Below are 16,969 nucleotides of genomic sequence, written 5' to 3' on the forward strand. Positions count from 1 at the left end.
ATTTGCAGGCTAGGACATCTCTGCAGCACAATAGTACTTAATTGTAATGCTGTTTGGGCACTCATTTTACCTTTAACAAATAATTGCAACGTCTTGTGATCAGGAAATTGCACTTTGCCATATTGAAATGTTGATCAGTTCTATATTAAGTATAATGAGATATTTTTACATGAAATTGGGCACATTTACTTTTTGAGTGCCCACAGCGGGGAAAAAGTCATATCAATTAGCGTAACTCACGAAACAAAAATATACAAAAGCCTGTTGACGAAACACTCTACCCTACACACTACAGTTGAAATATAGTGCAAACAAGTATAACAGCTCTGCCATAACTGCTACAAGCAAACACTATTACATTTTTGTTAATATTTTACTATTAGAGGAGGCTGTTGCATGTTGGATTGGAGCCACCTAGATCTCCAGATGTAGCAGTGTAAACACGTGGCACCATGCCTAGGGATTACGGTTCACAGTGCTCTAAATACGGGTATGCGTTTTGTACAGTATAATGGTAAGCCAAGGGCTGGGGAGGATGGAATATCCACTCACAGTGAAAGTTGTTGGTAGACTGACGATTGACTGTGAGGACAGCGAAGGCTGAGGGGATTAGTGAAGGGCCGGATGCACTACAATCTCCTCAATCTAATGGATACACGCACCCAACACTGCCATGTCTCATCGGTCCAATGAACAGTCACTTTTCCTACTCAAATAGAACCTTGAAGTGTTCAACACATGTGAAATGTTCAACAATGGAGTAGCTGCGCAGTACAAGAAAAGGTAGCTGTTGCTTTTTAAGCATCTCCAGTCAGAGACATGAAGCAACAGATGTGTTTTCAGCATTCTAATATCAGGAGGGGGGGCTAGGGGGATTAACTCACAACACAGCTCTAGTGAGCGCTTTAGCTTTGATGGAAAGGGTTTGTGGGGAGCCTGCCAGTCAGAGTCAGCGACATACAGAAGGAATGATGGGTTTGTAAAGGCGTCCACAGGCCAAAGGGGAAGCAGCAAGAAATACACTTTGAATTTGAGGTTGCTCCAAAAGTTCTTTTGGTTCAGAGGGAATTTAAGGGACATATCAAAAGGTAAGATGAATATACATCAGTATATTAGTAGTATAGTATATTTGAACCAGTATGAATAATAAATAATAATTTACAAAGTTACATTTTTATTTTGAACAAACCCCCTAAAAAACCTACTCCGGCGAGAGGGGTTATGTTTTTCATCCATTTGTTTGTTGGCTGGTTGGTTCTTTCAACAGGATTACACAAACGAAACTGTGTCTTGTCCCAGAATAGACCCATTTAACTTTTGGTGCGGATCTGGCTTCATTTTTTTCTCACTTTTTTAATGTTGAGAGAATAGCGTTTTTAAAAACGTTCTCAGGAAATAATGCTTAGATCTTGATTTTCTTTAAAAATCAATCACTGGACTATGGGGTCTTGGTGGAGGTACACGCTCTTCTGAGTGCCATTCCAGTTTCCAGTGAATCTGAACTGAATCATCACCCCCATTTAAAAGGTTGATAAGAGTTACCTATAAACATGGCACAAAATTAGCACCAGCTAACAAAAGAATTCTAATAAAATATAGAAGTGGCTGGTAGATTTGCTTCACTCAGCAGCCAAAGAAACAAAGGCAATCGATTGAGTGGCTGGTAAAATCTGAACGTTGCTGGCCATTTGGCTAGACCCTGCCTATAAATGTGAACAGACACCAATAATGTTGAAGAATTTATTCTGCATCCTCCATTAATAAGCTGCTGCAACCAGACAGATTTGACAGCTGCCATTTAGAAGAAGAGTCTAACTGAAAAATGTTGCTTTTCATGTATACTATATTCCAAAAAGTGGAATGTTTCTTTTTTCTCTTATTTTAAATGGTAAAGAGATAAATATACTAAATATACATGAAAACTACAAATGAAAACATCAGGATTTCACCCTCAATCTTCACCATGGTCCTTTGAAATACCTTTGTCAACAGTTGTTATTCCAGAGAACTCTTAAAGGCAAAAAAAATGAGGGAGGAGACCATCTCTCAATCCTCGGCTTTGAGGATCTGGGATTTTGGATTAATATTGTAGCTCCAGAGTTTAATCCAGTTACATGCAGAGACAGTGACGGGAAAAAAAAATGGGGATGGGACAAATGTGAAAGCATGGGTTAAGGGGCGGGGGAGATGACAGAGAGAATGAGAGTAACAGAGGGATTAGGGTCAGCCATGTTGAGCATCTGGCTTAGGGATGTCCTATGCTCTGCAACTGTACTGCAACGCCTGGACATAGGGATTACACAGCATACATATGAAGTTGTGTTGTCTTGCACTATAGGAGCCAACATGACAGAGAACATAACAAACCCAACAGCACATGAATGACTGCACTGACTCTGATGTTTTGACAGCTGACATGAGGTCTGGCAGTGTCGGGGTCCGAGCCCGGAGGGCTGCGGAGTCGTCAGAACCGGAGCCAGAGGAAGCAACAGAACCAGTTCATCATGAGCATTCCCAAACAGAACACCACGAGCATTCGCATTCAGAACATCACCCAGGCCACGACTACAACCACATGAAGGAGAAGTTCATGAATGAACTTGGTCATTTGCCAAGTAAGCTACTTCCACAATTTGCAGGAACAATACAAACTTATGAATGAATTTACTTGTTGAAATAAACTGTATTATCAGTTATTATTTGCAAGAGCATGATCTGTTATTGCAGTGTTGGTGTTGTCTCCGGGGCCTGAGTAATCACGTTTTCGTAATGTCATAGCTTTGTGACTCAGACAAAAAAACAAAAAATATGCACATGGGAGAAGTTATCCTTCCAAACATGTGTTTAACATCATGAAAGGCTTCATGAACCTAACCAAACTTTGTTAAAGGTTCAGGATCTGAGAGGCTATGAGAGGAAAATCCCTTCACAAAGCCATTATTCGAGTATTTCTTTTTTGACAAAATAATGAATACACATAATGGAATATGAGCTCGTTTCTGAGCCATTATGCCAACTGTTTTCAACGTTCATGCCTGTGAAAAGTGGAAAAGTGCATGAGAATTGTTTTCCCTTCAGTTAATAACTACTGCTGAGTGGCTTTGTGTAAGGCACTTAATGATGAGCTGCACTGCTGGGGACTGTGGTTGTACAGGGCAACTCCCAGTCGGGAGTGTGTTATTATCAGATTGTGGCGAAGGGTGTTGCTGACACATGTGTGCTCAGCAAACCGTCCTTAGATAATAGAGTGCATGAAAAAGTTAGAGATGCTGAAAAGAACCCCCCAGTCTTCTGTATTAAGAAGCAAATATTTTATTTAAATTTAGTATAATATCAGTCATATTTCTGATGATCACAAGATGTGAAAGATCAAAATACTCTTGAAAACCCTAATGTGTGAGACAACTGTGTTTAAAAATTAAGATTTCTACTTTAAGATCAGAATGAAACACAATGTTTGTGTGTTTTGTTGTTGTTGTTAGAGGGTTGGGCTTCTATCCCATCATACTACTATTTAGTGCAGCAAGAGTATGCAAAAAAATATAAACTTGAATGATTCGTTCAGTATTAGAGATCACAATTATGTAACATGATTACTCACTCACTTCTCGCAAATAAAGGCTCAGTTCACCATACTGGGCTGAACTGAACATGAAAAATAAACATTATTATTGCAAAACACACATACAGGAAAATACTTTTGTGAACATAAAGGCCATCAGATGATCAGACATCCACTCCTTTCTACCTTAATCAGCATACTCCCTTTCTTCATACTGATGAGTGAACTCAACTCTTTTTATACTGTGCAGTTCCCATGTGGGCGGTGGGAGCCATTGTTGTGGTGGTCCTGGCTTTGGTGGTATGCTGCATCTTCTGCGTTTTCAAAAAGTGTTTTGGGAAAAAGAAAAAGCCAAAGAAAGTGAGGGAGAGAAAGACAGGCCGTCGCAGAAAGGAAAAGGAAGGTGAAGGAGAGGCTGGAGATAAGGTGAGTGATGTTCAGTATAATCTTACCTGGTCCAGATCTTCATGATGACTACCCGGTTATGGACTGATGTCTTTTATCTTTTAGGAGGGTGAGGTGAAGAAGGAAGGGGAGGAAGAGGAGAAAGAACAAGAGAAGCTGGGTAAGCTGGAGTTCTCGTTGGACTACAACTTCACAGATGCCCAGGTAGGTCCTGTGTGAAAACAAAATGTTACCTTTCATCAAAGACATTCATATAAATGAAAAGAATCTGTGGACTCAACAAATAGCTGACAAAAAGAAATGTATATGCTCTTTTAAAGTTATTCTGACACTTGTTCTCTTTATTCTCAAGCTTATAGTGGGTATCCTTCAAGCTCAGGACCTTGCTGCAATGGACATGGGGGGAACCTCAGACCCCTACGTCAAAGTATTTTTGCTGCCAGACAAAAAGAAGAAGTACGAGACCAAAGTTCAGCGCAAGAATTTATGCCCTGTCTTCAATGAGACTTTCATCTTCAAGGTATCATGTGTCAACGTTGAGCCTTCATTGACCAGTTGTTGTCTGTGTTTTGTTTGTTCTCTCTCTTGTCTCCATGTCTCTGTCGCAGCTTGTGTTGGTGTTCCAGGTTGTTGGTGACATAACACTTTTTACCCTCATGAGGCAGAAGTTTGGCCCATGTCTCTACTTCCCCTCGTCTTTAGTCTTTCATTCCCTGAATGGCGTCTGTCAAGGTATCCCTTCCCAAAAAGACTGTCTCCTGTCATTAACGTCTGTCTTATTGTATGGAACTACAGATGTTGTTTTATCTAAACAAAATTACGTTTTCTACCTTGACCTATTCTTCATCCCAACACTTTAATAACTCTTTTCTCTCTAGATCCCATATGCAGAGTTGGGCGGAAAGACTTTGGTGCTGCAAGTTTTCGACTTTGATCGTTTCTCCAAACATGATATGATCGGTGAGATAAAGATTCCCATGAACAGTGTTGATTTGGGCCAGCCAATGCAACAATGGAGAGACTTGGAGAGTGGTGAGAAGGAGGAGGTATGATATATTGTGTTCTCATAAAACCTTGTTTCAGTTATTGTTGGAAGATAAACATCTTGATTGAAATCACAGTAATCCTCAGTTTTATAAAAGATGTCTTGGATTTTATTTAATGTGGAATGATGCTAATCCATAATATTTTCCTTTCAGCAAGAAAAACTGGGCGACATTTGTATTTCTTTACGGTATGTACCCACTGCAGGAAAACTTACAGTAAACATCATGGAGGCAAAGAACCTAAAGAAAATGGATGTTGGCGGTTTATCAGGTACTACTCCTGTCACTTATTATTCATATATTTCCTTAATTCCGCATAAAAATGAGAGAGTAAAACAAACAGAACGAAACACAACTACATAACCCTCTTTTTCTCTTTCGTTAGATCCATATGTGAAGATTGTTTTGCAACAAAATGGGAAACGGATCAAGAAGAAAAAGACAACTGTCAAGAAGAACACGCTAAACCCTTACTTTAATGAGAGTTTCAGCTTTGAAGTCCCCTTTGAGCAGATACAGGTAGGCTGTGTCTTCATGTCAATTCTCAGTTTTAAAATGTAACAGACACAAAGTGTTGATGAGAAGTGACTTGATTACACATCTTTCTTTTTTCTTTCAGAAAGTGCAGGTCGTCATCACAGTGTTTGACTACGATAAACTTGGGAGCAATGACCCCATTGGAAAGACCTTCATGGGTTACGGAGCTACAGGAGTTGGCCTACGACACTGGTCAGATATGCTTGCCAATCCCAGGCGTCCAGTAGCCCAGTGGCACACTCTGCTGCCAGAAGAAGAAGTCGATGCGGCACTCAAAGCAAAACCTCGTTAGATTTGCATCTTGTCCGATTGTGAAATACTGCTGATATGTTGCTTAATGTTAATCCTGATGTTTTGCATGTTCTGTAATCCAAATGTTTTAAAATGGGCATACTTAATTGTGCGTATGTATGTACGTGTGTGTGTGTGTGTGTGTGTGTGTGTATGTATGTGTACATACTATTCTTGAATTCATTAAAACCTCAGCCTCCCCTTTTTACCTTAAACGTAAACCATTATGACTCTGTACTTGTATTCTTGGACACCATTCGCATCTTTCACATTTGCTCATGCATGGACCTTGTCAAATTTGGATGCGTAAAGAAAGAACTGCACAATTATTCTGTCTGTATGTACACTAGGCTTTTTTTGTGGTAATTTTGTAGTGCTGTAGTGCAACGGAGTCCTTAAAAATGCCTGGTGTAATGCTCTGGATATTTTCAAATGCAAATAAAACCACATTTGACAGTTCCTCATCAATGCATCTCTTACTCTCTAACCTTTAATTAAATGAAATGCATAGTATTAGTATTAGTATTACTTGATGTTCAGACTGTTACGAAAGAATATTATGAATGCTCATTTATCCAACCATTGTTCACTATAATAATCTGAAAGTCTTAAAATTTGAAGAGGGGGCTGCTGTGAAGAAGCTATATTACTATGATCCAGTTCTTAATGACTTCATTGACTGGTGAGAGGCCTCACATTTGAACCTGAACACATTTAAGACCAAAGCACTGATTTTAAAAGCACTCCAGGGACCAATGTGCTGATGTTATGTTATCAGAAAAGGGCAAGTAGCGCATTTACTACCTTTTTAAAAAAATTATCTTTTAAAACTTTGAAAAAAAAAGTTTAAAAAACCCTTGTTTACAAATGTTTAATTGAGAGTATCTTGGGTGAATGTATGCTGGTATGGACATTTACTCAAACAAGTTTAGCAGGCTGACCATCTGCATCCGACCAGGCTGACTGAGATGGCACAGGTCCGGTTGCATACATCTCATCCTTTTAGTGAAGTTCTGGTCACTCGGTTCGAGTAAGAGGTAAACAAAACCCTACGACCAATACCAAATGAGAAAAAAAAACACATTTCTTCCAATGGCAACTACTCAATTAATCAAGACCCTTGAGTCATGGGGATGTTGGGAAATACATGGACCAGGGATGTGAATTAAATAGATAAATAGGGAATTGGCAGTAAGGTAACTATTTATTTTGAATACATTCAATAATAATTGTTGACCTACACTTCAATTGGATTCAATGGACCTTGATGACATCGAAGATGACTGCTACAGATGATCTTAGGCTATTGTTCATGTATATCTGGTGTGTTTTGAATGCGGTCTGTATGTTCTCGGCTGCACCACAAATTGATAAAAAAGTTTTTCCCGCGATTTCACCAGTAGATGGCGGCCGTCCCCCCCATTTAAGACACTGTTGCCATAGCAGCAGAACCCAAACTTTGTGTTGGGTCGGGCAGTTCGCGGCGAACTTTACTCCAGTTGTCATAAACCAATCTGTGAGGTGAGTCTTCCCCATTGCTATACTTTAAAAGACATGAACTTGGTCGCAGTTTATGTCATGTTATATCCCCATATTGATGTCAGAGAGAGATAGTTTTGTGCCTCTCGATAATACCGTCTATTTAGAGCTAACATAAAAACCGTTAACGTTAGCTAGCGTTAGTTAACGTTCTTGCTAAACTAAGCTAAGCTAACTAACAAACTGGGCTATTAAGACAATTATATTACCACAACTGGCTGTCATGGTGTGAACCACTTACAGTAAGGTGGGCGGCCTTGTTTGAGTGTTTCTCGTCCATGTTACAGGATGAGCGCTGGACGGCCGTCTGAAGCGGCGGGCTGCGTCACCTGGTGGGGCTTCAGTCCTGCGCGCGACCTGCTGACTCCGGGTGAGAGCCTCACGTGCACGAGGATGCGTGATCCTCTTGCACACGTGTGTCAGCGTAGTTATGATTTTACGCAATTGACGTACATTTTATTCCATCACATCTATTTGAGACATACATTATAAGCTCTTTATAAAATACACTGCATTGCTATATATAAAACCTGCTTAATAGTAATCAAATCAAATCAGTTTTATTTATATAGCCCACAATCACAATCACATTGCCTCTGTGGGCAGAAAAAAAAAAACCTTTAAAACCCTTTAAACACTGGTAACTAATGGAAGAAACCTCAGGAAGAGCCACAGAGGAGGGATCCTGCAATAGATATTATAATATTTGCCTCCAAAATGAAGTAGAATGGAAGTATAAAGTACAAGAAACTAGAAATATTTGAAGTAAAGCACAGGTACCTCAAAAATCATGCTTAAGTACAGTACTTTAATGCTACATTCCATCACTGTATTTTATAGTATGGTATTGTTACAGGGTTTATGTTATACTGGCAAATAATGTATCATAGTTACAGCAACAGAAACAAACATGAGTCTTGACTTTGCACAGTAAACCAGACAAATCAGTCATGAACACTGAAACAAGTCTGTATGCAATATATGGCTATATATAACATATTTGTTTAACCAAACTATGACTTCCTACTCAAAACAGAAACACTGACAGTCCCTAAGAATATCTTTTTGGTATGTACTGCAAGGCCATTGAACTTAATGATGCAGTGCTTCTATAATTTGGATAGCGTTGAAGTGTTTCACAGTACCTTACTTTTTCTTTTTTTTTTAGTCAAGAACCAGCGAGCCAAACTCTTTTCAAAATGAATTATTATTACACAGAAACAGCTGTTAAAAAAACACTTAATGATACAGTCTAAAACTATGACAACATTATGAATTATATATGATTTAAGTATCTGACTAAAATTTGATACTACAGATCCGTCCATAGATTCAGTGCCACCTTTTATAATTAAGTGCTATAGACACATTTCGGTACTAACAAAGCATTGAGGATGAATACACAGCTCTGGATGTATAGGTTGTTGGAGCTAGAGTATGCTTTCTCTCTCTATGCCCAGGCCCTGCAAGACCTGAAGGAGAGGTCAATGTTTTGCTGGTTGGCAGCGCAGATCCACGACATATTTTGAAGACCATTGCTGGTTTCCCGAACGAAGAAAGCCTCCATGTGAGTCCCCTAACCGTGAAGTCGTGTGACCCCTGAAAACAAATTGCTATACTCTACTGGGAACAAACGTCTTCTCTCTGCTCTACTGCAGGTGTGGGTGATAGAAAACAGCATGGAGGTAGTGGCTAGACAGCTGCTGCTTCTCTACTTGGCTTTGATGCCCCTGGAAGGCATGGGACATAATGGTGTGTGGGATTTTGTGAAATTAATAATATAAATAATGCTAAACCTTTTGGTTATTTTTCCATGTTTTTTATTTTCATTTTCAGAGAAAACAGAGGTTTTCCTGGAGGTGTTTGGGAACAGTGAGATCCGCAGTCAGACGGAGGAGACGCTGAGATGTGCAGCGTCACAGCTCTCTCTGTCTGTTACTGAAGCACTGGAGACGCCCACACACCCCTGTCTGAACACGACTCTTCTCAAGGTTGTTAAACTAGCCCATTATCTGTGTTTCTTTAACACAAGAACATCAGACATTGAGGTCCGCTCAGTTAATTCCATGTTAAAGCCTTGGTTCACAGCACATAGTGAACAAAACACAGCTGTCTAAGAGCTCCATGAATTCACTGGAAGTCTCCTAATTTCATTATCAACTTTAATTTTTCTGCAGTTCAAGGAGAGAGATGAGCTGGCCAGGATATTCAAGCTGTGGATGCAGCCTCAGTCTTCATCGTCTATCTCAATGTCCAGAGCCTGGGATTATCGGGTCAGGCAGCACCTCGGAACACGTTACAACTCCAAGATGGGCTGCTTCGACTGGGACCTTACAATGAAACTGCACCAAAAAGGGGTATTTCAGTACTTGGTGTATTTTCCTTTGAATGTTGTGCTTCCAAAATTTGCCAACATTTTTAAAAAAGTATGGATATTTGGAGGTTGAACAAGGGATGAACATTATTTTTGTTCTGACTCTCTATCTGCAGTGTGGTGGCATTAACAAACAACAATACGTGCAGTGGAGGGAGGGGGGTTTGGCATTCGAAATGAGGGAAGGTGTCTACCAAATGACAAATCCAAGTTTGCTCTCTTCAAGAGTCTTCAGTCAGGTTAGTGTTCGCCTGTTTTCCTACATGACCTTTCTACATTATGCAGCAATAAGATGAAATAAAGGTATCTATCGTATGCTATGTGTGTGTTTCGGACAGAGAGGGAACAAAGTGGCTGTCAGGGGCTACTGGGGAGACATTGTTTCCAGCCCTTACCTCGCCTTTGGCATTGATACTGATGACAAGAGCCTGCTGAAGACACAGAATGGGCAACACATTAAGGTGACACATACAGAAGTGGTGCCACCTACTGCATGTTAGAGGCGGTTTACGCCTGGCATTTCCACACGTCTTGGTTGATCTGACCACAAGCAAACAGCTCAAGACGCACCAGAGACACATTGATGACTTAATGAGATCCGATCACTCAGGCCACATTCAGAGGTGTTTAGGGCCAAGTATGACCACATTTTCAAGCAGTGTTCACTTGAATGTGTCCTGGGCAATACTGATTGACAACCTACACAACTGACCTTCTCTGCAAAACAACAAAAAGAAGCCACAACTACAGGCAAAATGAATTCTCGTACACGCGAAACAAGCTGTCTGATTTCCATTTTTTTCACTGTAATGCAAATGAATGTTTGTGAATACACTGTCTGTTTCACCTGCTTTCACTGCTTAACTAGTCGACACTGTATCTCCACACTCCCTCAAAAAATTGCACAATTTTGAGAGTTGTGATTGAGGAGAAACTTACCTAAGTCTGCTCATTTAGCAGACTTTTAATAATTTCCCCCTTTTGTTTATTTCGCATTATATGCAATACACTTGGTGTCTTTCCTTTAAAAAAACATGGCCCAAATGTGTCTTACCTGCCAACATTTAGCCGCTGTTTGAACACACAGTTTCAACCGATTTCAGTATTTACACATCTTATTGACAGTTAATGTTTCAAATTTCACAAAAAGTAAACGATACAGGCTACTTCTTTGTCACCTCTGGGGAAAGTCCCAGACTCTCTTGAAAAATTACTCAATCTTGATATTTGTTGAGTTAGTAGAAACTTTATGAACTATTTAAAACAATGTCAGTGAAAAAATATTGATTGTTTGGGCCCTCTTGTAAATTCGGAAAATGTTAGGCATCAATATAATTATTTCTTTGTGAAAAAAACATTTTATCTCTTTCTCTCAGCAACTGTTGTGTTTATTTGCATAAAGCAGGGAAGTGAAATCCGATCACATGGTTACTTGAGGAGCATGTTGAGACACATTCTAAAGCCAGGTGTGAATATGTGTACTTTGAGCTGTCCACTTGTGTTGATCACTCAACACAGATGTTTATGCCGGGTGTATACAGCCTCTTAGATTATAGTTATGCCTCCACTTTCTTTTATCCTACTGAAGCAGTGAGCTCCTTCCTTTTTCTCACATCCACAGACAGCGCAGGATATCTCCTTTGTCAATGTACAGGCATTGTTCCAGTCCCTGTCCAGTAGACGGGGCTTCCCCACTACCTCTCAGTCAGACACAGAGGCCAAGGAGCCATCCCCACAGATTGACCGAAAATCTGTCACTATCAACGGTAAATGGCTATTTAACACTAGCAGGCCTGTGGCTGCAGATGACTGTCACTGCGGTGCACCTGAGAAAAAGGAACAGCAGCTAGAACAAAAGCTGTTTAATTTAGAGTGAAAGGATTTAAGCTGAGGTGAAAGATTGGATTTGATTATGTTGAATCATTTGTGATTTCAGTCTGTTTTAATTTCCATATTCAAGCATATGTATGGTCAATGACTTCCCGTCCCTCGGAAGACTGTTCTGACATTCAGCAAACAAAGGACAACAAATGAAACCTGATGTTTTTTAGCACTGAATTTTCTAAATTCCTTTTCAGACCTGATACATCTTAGTAGAGTCTCTGTGACGTTCCTGCCTATGGATTCACTTCACAAGCTGCCAGATAAACAGAAATACTCCCACTTGTTCAACACCATCTACTTCTCTGCAAGGTGAGAGCTTTTTCCTCTTTTTTAAACAAAGATCATTTTACTGAGTAAATCATCCATATTTTCTTAAATATAAATAAAGTAACTTAACCTAAAATAGGATCCATTCACCGCCCAGTCTCCCCGACAGCAGACTACTGGTATGACTATCATGTTTCATTTCTGTGCTTTTGTTTCACACTCTGTCACTGCTGTGAAGCTGCACGCACCAGTTGGGCCCGGCGTTGAGACAGATTGCAGCACCAGACGCCGTGCTCATCGTGGAGTTGGCCAAGTGAGGGTTTTTATAGTAACTGAGCTTGTTACCATGGTGACAGTACAGTCACCAAGAGTACAGTGACTATGTAATTCCCAAGTGCAGAGTATTTGCTTTTGCGTATGCTATAATTACCATATTTAATTGTAACTGCATTTATTTGCATTTGTGTGTCGCTGTGTATCTCAGGTACATTTTGGATCTGAACAAAGAGCAAGAGGAAGGCTTTGCAAAGAAAGTGGCGAGCGTCGCTCTCGAGGGTGGATTTGAGCCTTGGCATGAGGGCAAGAGTGATGACGTACATGCTGTTTTCATACCACAGAAGAAGACGTAAAGGTGGTTAATATCAGCAGAGCTCTGCTGCCATTGTCAGCAGCTTTACTTTTACAGTATGAAACAGACTGAGAGTCAAGGTGATTTTGCTTCACAGCTCGGACATTTTACAAGATCTTAAGCAAGAATTTATTTTTCCTTCATAGAGAAGTTAAAGGTGCAATATGGAAGAATTGGCAACCTGTCCTCAAAACAAATAGGAGGCAGCATATCACCAGAGAAACTGCCTACTGCTGATAGCTGTAGCTGCCTTTAGCTAGTTCCAGGCTAGGCTCAGTTAGCCATGGAGCTAACAAAATGTTTGTAACTAGAATTCTGATATATAGCCCCTTTGAGCTTCATCCGTTTGTGGCATCACATAGCATTCCCTCTGCAGTAGCTGTGAATTTTACAATGTTTTAATCTAACTCTTTAAGAATAATACTCAGGATTTATTTCCAATTTGAATGACACTGATATAACATCCATTTTATGTATACGTGCATTTTGATGATTACAGACACAACTGTGAATAAAAGTATTTCAATAAATGCCACACAAAAATATTTTCTGTCTCTCCTAGAGTAAATGATAAACACTGCAAAATTGCTAATATCTTGTTTTGAAGCTAGTGAACTGTCTTCTCTTCCCGTCCTGTCCCGTACTCGTTCACTTCCAGCGTCCTCCAACCTTCCCCTTACCGTGGACCTTTTTGCTGCAATGACACACAAAAAATTATAAGAGATTAGGAAAAGTTCCAGTCCACACAGAAAAGACCAGTAGTTGTGACTGACTGGAGATAGAAAGGAAAGTACTTATTTTTCTGCTTTATCACACTGTGTTCATATCTTTGAATGTGTGCATCCTGTTGTTGCAAATGTTTCAGAGTTATGAATTTGATATTTCCTGCGCATAAGTGACTTTTGCCACATGTTTGCATAATCTATGCAAAGTAGCTTTCTACAGTGCTCTATTTTTCTTTCTTTCTGTGGGCGTAGGACTTGTGTAGTTTGAGACGAGCAGACTGACTCACAATTTCTGAGCATGTTGTATTCTGTTCAGGAGGACATTGATCTGGAAAGAAAACACATTCTGACGTCACAAATGAGACTTTTTTTAAAAAAAAAAATTTAAACTACTGTTGTAAAACCTCAGTGAATTGGCCCACCTCATACTTCTGCCTCCTCATCTTCTCAGTCAGGTCAAATTTCTCAGACTCCAGCTGGTAGATACTTTCCCACATCTCCTTGGCTCTCTCTCTAAAACACAACATTAATACCTTGAAATGACAGAAGTACACCCCCTTTAAAATCTTAATAAAATTGGACTTTAAACTGACCTCAGACCATCCTCTCTCAGGTTCTCAATCGCCAGAGGCTTGCGTCTCTCTGCCAGAGTCTTCTTCTTGATTTCCCTCGCAGTTTGCCTTTTGCCTCGCCGCTGCTCTACCTGCAGGAAGCAAAACCCGCTTTCTAGGGGTATGAGGCACATGAAGTCTACAAACCTGCAGATGTATTTGTCTGACCTTGGCAAGGAACCCTCCAAAGTGAGCCCCCATGTTGGAGAGCACTTTCTTCTTCTTGGCCTCATCGTCCGCCCTCTTCTTGGCCTCCTCATCCTCTTTCCTCTGTCTCTCCTCCTGAGGAAGCACCTTCAGCTGTTACTGCCCTTTCTCTTATTTAAATAGCTTTTTTTTTACAGTGTGTAGGGTCATGATATTGTGATCTAAGCAGATTATTGACATGCATGGATTAAACAACATACGGAATACAACATTAATTACCGCAATCCGCGTCTGTCTGTCACGCTCTTTTTCAGCCCTCACACGCTGCTGCTCAGCTCTTTCTGCCCGGCGGCTCTCCTACAACACAGAATCCGTGCCAGCTGGACTATTACACATGGCTTTTAAAGCTCTATTATTCTGAATATTCAATGTGTCTCCATTTCAGACAAATACATTTGAAAACAGCATATAAAAAGGCTTTACAATCCTGTCTTTGAGTCCAATGAGCTCCTCCTCCTCCTTCTTCCTCTGCTCAAAATGGACATCAATTAGAGTCTGCAGCTCCAGAAGATCTTTCTCCATCCTTTTCCTGTGGATATCCTAACAGGAGCCAGTGGATCAGGATTATTTAATGCTATTTTTGGTGCTAGAATAATTTGATTGTTGATTTAATAACAACCTTTAGGGAACATACATCAAAGTCCACCCGCTCCCCCTCAGGGATTTTGGGGGCGGCGAGCTGTGTCACCAAAGGCCTGTAAAATAACACGGGGACAGGTCACAAATTATATTCATTTTTACTTCTTTGAGAAGCATTTATTGGAAAAATAGGACTTTGTTTTTAATGCTAAGTATTCCCAATTAGGCTTACTTGTATTTGGGACGTTCTTCTTCAACATGACAGCCAGAGCAGCAACGAGAGAGTGAATCAGTTCGTTTTTTTATAAACCACAGACCAGGTAAAATCAATACAAGTTTAGTTTCTAATAGGCAAAGAGGCATGAAGAAAATTTGAATTGGAAAAACAGCAGTTCAACAAAATCAACACAGCTCTGTGTCACAGTCTCACCTCCCTCTCCCTGCTCTTCATCCTCCTCTGGAGAAAAGAAAGAGTGACAGAGTAATTGAGTGAAGAGAAAAATATGAAACTGCTGCTTTGTTAAACTGATAATAAATGAATGTTCTTACCCTCCTGGTGGCCTCTACATAAAATACAAGAGTAAAGGTATAAATCAGACACACAATCAAAAAAAAAAACAACATCTAAAAAGAAGTTCATGTATAATGAAATGAGAAATAAGGTAGCTAGTCCTGGATTGACTCACCCATGTTCGTCAAAGTCAGACATGGTGACACTGAAATCAAAAACATGAGTCTAAGAAATTTCACTAGTGTTATAAATTTGTGGTATGTGGTATTTATGACACCTTTATAGCAACTGCGCCGCAATACTAGCTGTTTAAAAGAGTTACAAACTTAAATATAATATTTCAGTAAAGGGAATCATTCAATTAAACTTCAGCAATGCACCTTACTGTATGTGAATTGTTTGCATGCGACTCCAGCTGGCTGAGCTTTTATAGCGCTATAATCTCCCATCTCCTGAGGTCAAAAAATACAAATTGTGAACAAATATCATGACTTATGAGAGGGCCACAGGAGTCAGTGGGGTCAGCCGCTTTTGTTCAAAGAATAAGATTAAAGGGAAGGCCATTTGTAGCTAATGATCTAGGAATAGAAGAGGCTGGAGGGACTGTAGGCCAGAGCAGTGTCCTGTTACCCAAGATAACAGCAAGGTATCAGCTGGCCAATCCCTCTTTATTAATTTGATTTACAAGAGAGAATGTGGGATGGAGAGATTAAGCCAGTCGTCCGGCTGCTATTAACACCAGCCAAGTCCTCTATTATCATTTGATATACTTGTAGTCTCACTGAACTGAGGGAATATCTAAATGTGTGAGGGGACCCACAAATATGTTAGCATTCCTAACCATAACTGCAGCCGTTTGTATAAGTATTTCGGTGTGACTTGTTGAAGGGGGACACAGTATTATAATCTCACAAAGGCAAAACAGTCTGATCTGAGCTGCTCTTAAACTGAACAAACAGATACATCTCTAGGAAGACACACCAGCAATAGACCAAATTTTAAAACACTATTTCCAATTCAAATAACTGGAAGCCCTCCCAGACTGCCCGTCTTTGAGTGTATTAACGTGGTAGACGAAGCACTGAGGCGCCCCAAAGTCCCTCAGATCCCTCCATAGCTAGTTTTTAGCCAAGATCTCAGAGCATGAGCATGTGATTCTGAGTAAACACGGGCACATGGACAAACGGCAGATGAGGGATTGGGAGAGGAATTCATCACAATGCTTCACTGTTGGATGATTCTGGCTAAGCGGACTGCCATGCAGGCGGACGGAGAGGCCAAGGGCACCGAGAATAACTTGTCATGAGGGAGCGTTCCGGATTTCAGAGATATACAGACATATAGAGAATTTTTTTTTTTTTTGCCTCTTGCAGGTCATAGGAACAAGCTATGAACTCACCACTAACATATTAACACCTTAAAAGTTCACAAGGCAAACTATTTTGCAAACACCGGCCTTTATGCACAAAGCACTCAAACAGCAACATTAGCATTCATTCAGAGTTATGATGAAATATTTACTCTCCTTTTAGCTCCATTTTTGGTCACCACCAACTCCTTTAGGCGCTAAATGCTCAGCTATGCTAACTAGCTAACATCAGTTGCTAACTTGGTGTATGTCTTTCAATTGGTCCTAGGCAACAAGCTAGCATAGCATGGCTCAAAACTAACTCTGTGGGTTATCTTGAGTAACTGGGCCATGATTTCTAGAACAAGACAGTGCCGTTGAGTTTTTTGTTTGTTTGTTTGTTTTTTCGCCGCATTGAGCATCACAAGCCAAGTGCTGTCTAGTTCCATCATATT

The 16,969-nt window shown here is 40.2% G+C and overlaps 3 protein-coding genes and 1 long non-coding RNA gene across 8 annotated transcripts; 2 read left to right on the plus strand and 2 right to left on the minus strand.

The window, feature by feature from the left end:
* The first annotated feature begins 915 nt into the window (after window positions 1–915).
* syt5b (synaptotagmin Vb) lies at window positions 916–6,309 on the plus strand. The gene is made up of 9 exons (XM_030399825.1): window positions 916–1,088; window positions 2,412–2,615; window positions 3,813–3,988; window positions 4,073–4,171; window positions 4,320–4,487; window positions 4,846–5,013; window positions 5,167–5,284; window positions 5,399–5,532; window positions 5,633–6,309. Exons 2-9 carry the CDS (start codon window positions 2,417–2,419, stop codon window positions 5,840–5,842), a joined length of 1,272 nt encoding a protein of 423 aa, XP_030255685.1. The 5' UTR covers window positions 916–1,088; window positions 2,412–2,416; the 3' UTR covers window positions 5,843–6,309.
* LOC115570963 (uncharacterized) lies at window positions 2,024–7,743 on the minus strand. 2 transcript variants are annotated; one of them, XR_003981852.1, is made up of 5 exons: window positions 7,622–7,743; window positions 4,015–4,178; window positions 3,749–3,876; window positions 2,396–3,645; window positions 2,024–2,283 (listed from the first exon to the last, which is right to left on the minus strand). It is a non-coding gene; the product is annotated as an uncharacterized LOC115570963 (long non-coding RNA). The 2 variants fall into 2 exon arrangements; XR_003981851.1 differs by having other exon boundaries at window positions 2,396–3,876.
* dnaaf3l (dynein axonemal assembly factor 3 like) lies at window positions 7,242–13,078 on the plus strand. The gene is made up of 12 exons (XM_030399824.1): window positions 7,242–7,362; window positions 7,668–7,750; window positions 8,841–8,947; window positions 9,039–9,132; window positions 9,217–9,371; window positions 9,558–9,737; window positions 9,871–9,993; window positions 10,093–10,215; window positions 11,376–11,520; window positions 11,833–11,947; window positions 12,144–12,218; window positions 12,390–13,078. Exons 2-12 carry the CDS (start codon window positions 7,669–7,671, stop codon window positions 12,532–12,534), a joined length of 1,344 nt encoding a protein of 447 aa, XP_030255684.1. The 5' UTR covers window positions 7,242–7,362; window position 7,668; the 3' UTR covers window positions 12,535–13,078.
* On the minus strand, window positions 12,944–15,377 carry LOC115570962 (troponin T, slow skeletal muscle). 4 transcript variants are annotated; one of them, XM_030399830.1, is made up of 12 exons: window positions 15,342–15,377; window positions 15,205–15,218; window positions 15,086–15,112; window positions 14,888–14,903; window positions 14,711–14,771; window positions 14,500–14,616; window positions 14,296–14,373; window positions 14,038–14,151; window positions 13,852–13,961; window positions 13,681–13,771; window positions 13,546–13,586; window positions 12,944–13,227 (listed from the first exon to the last, which is right to left on the minus strand). In XM_030399830.1, exons 1-12 carry the CDS (start codon window positions 15,362–15,364, stop codon window positions 13,182–13,184), a joined length of 738 nt encoding a protein of 245 aa, XP_030255690.1. In that variant the 5' UTR covers window positions 15,365–15,377; the 3' UTR covers window positions 12,944–13,181. The 4 variants fall into 4 exon arrangements, with proteins under 4 accessions (XP_030255690.1, XP_030255688.1, XP_030255689.1 ...); XM_030399828.1 differs by having other exon boundaries at window positions 14,696–14,771; XM_030399829.1 differs by having other exon boundaries at window positions 14,888–14,906.
* Window positions 15,378–16,969: the final 1,592 nt, after the last annotated feature.

Source organism: Sparus aurata, chromosome 20 (genome assembly GCF_900880675.1).
Source record: "Sparus aurata chromosome 20, fSpaAur1.1, whole genome shotgun sequence".
NCBI lineage: Eukaryota > Metazoa > Chordata > Actinopteri > Spariformes > Sparidae > Sparus > Sparus aurata.

Excerpts from the sequence above, each read along its gene's own strand:
- syt5b (XM_030399825.1), top strand. The coding sequence starts at position 2,417 with ATGAGGTCTGGCAGTGTCGGGGTCCGAGCCCGGAGGGCTGCGGAGTCG. Across the intron at positions 5,014-5,166 it reads AGAGTGGTGAGAAGGAGGAG|CAAGAAAAACTGGGCGACAT; the intron begins GTATGATATATT and ends TTTTCCTTTCAG. Across the intron at positions 5,285-5,398 it reads GGATGTTGGCGGTTTATCAG|ATCCATATGTGAAGATTGTT; the intron begins GTACTACTCCTG and ends CTCTTTCGTTAG.
- dnaaf3l (XM_030399824.1), top strand. The coding sequence starts at position 7,669 with ATGAGCGCTGGACGGCCGTCTGAAGCGGCGGGCTGCGTCACCTGGTGG. Across the intron at positions 9,994-10,092 it reads CTTCAAGAGTCTTCAGTCAG|AGAGGGAACAAAGTGGCTGT; the intron begins GTTAGTGTTCGC and ends TGTTTCGGACAG. Across the intron at positions 10,216-11,375 it reads AGAATGGGCAACACATTAAG|ACAGCGCAGGATATCTCCTT; the intron begins GTGACACATACA and ends TCACATCCACAG.
- LOC115570962 (XM_030399827.1), bottom strand. The coding sequence starts at position 15,364 with ATGTCTGACTTTGACGAACATGG. Across the intron at positions 13,772-13,851 it reads CTGAGAGAGGATGGTCTGAG|AGAGAGAGCCAAGGAGATGT; the intron begins GTCAGTTTAAAG and ends GTTGTGTTTTAG. Across the intron at positions 13,228-13,545 it reads ATACAACATGCTCAGAAATT|CAAAAAGGTCCACGGTAAGG; the intron begins GTGAGTCAGTCT and ends GTGTCATTGCAG.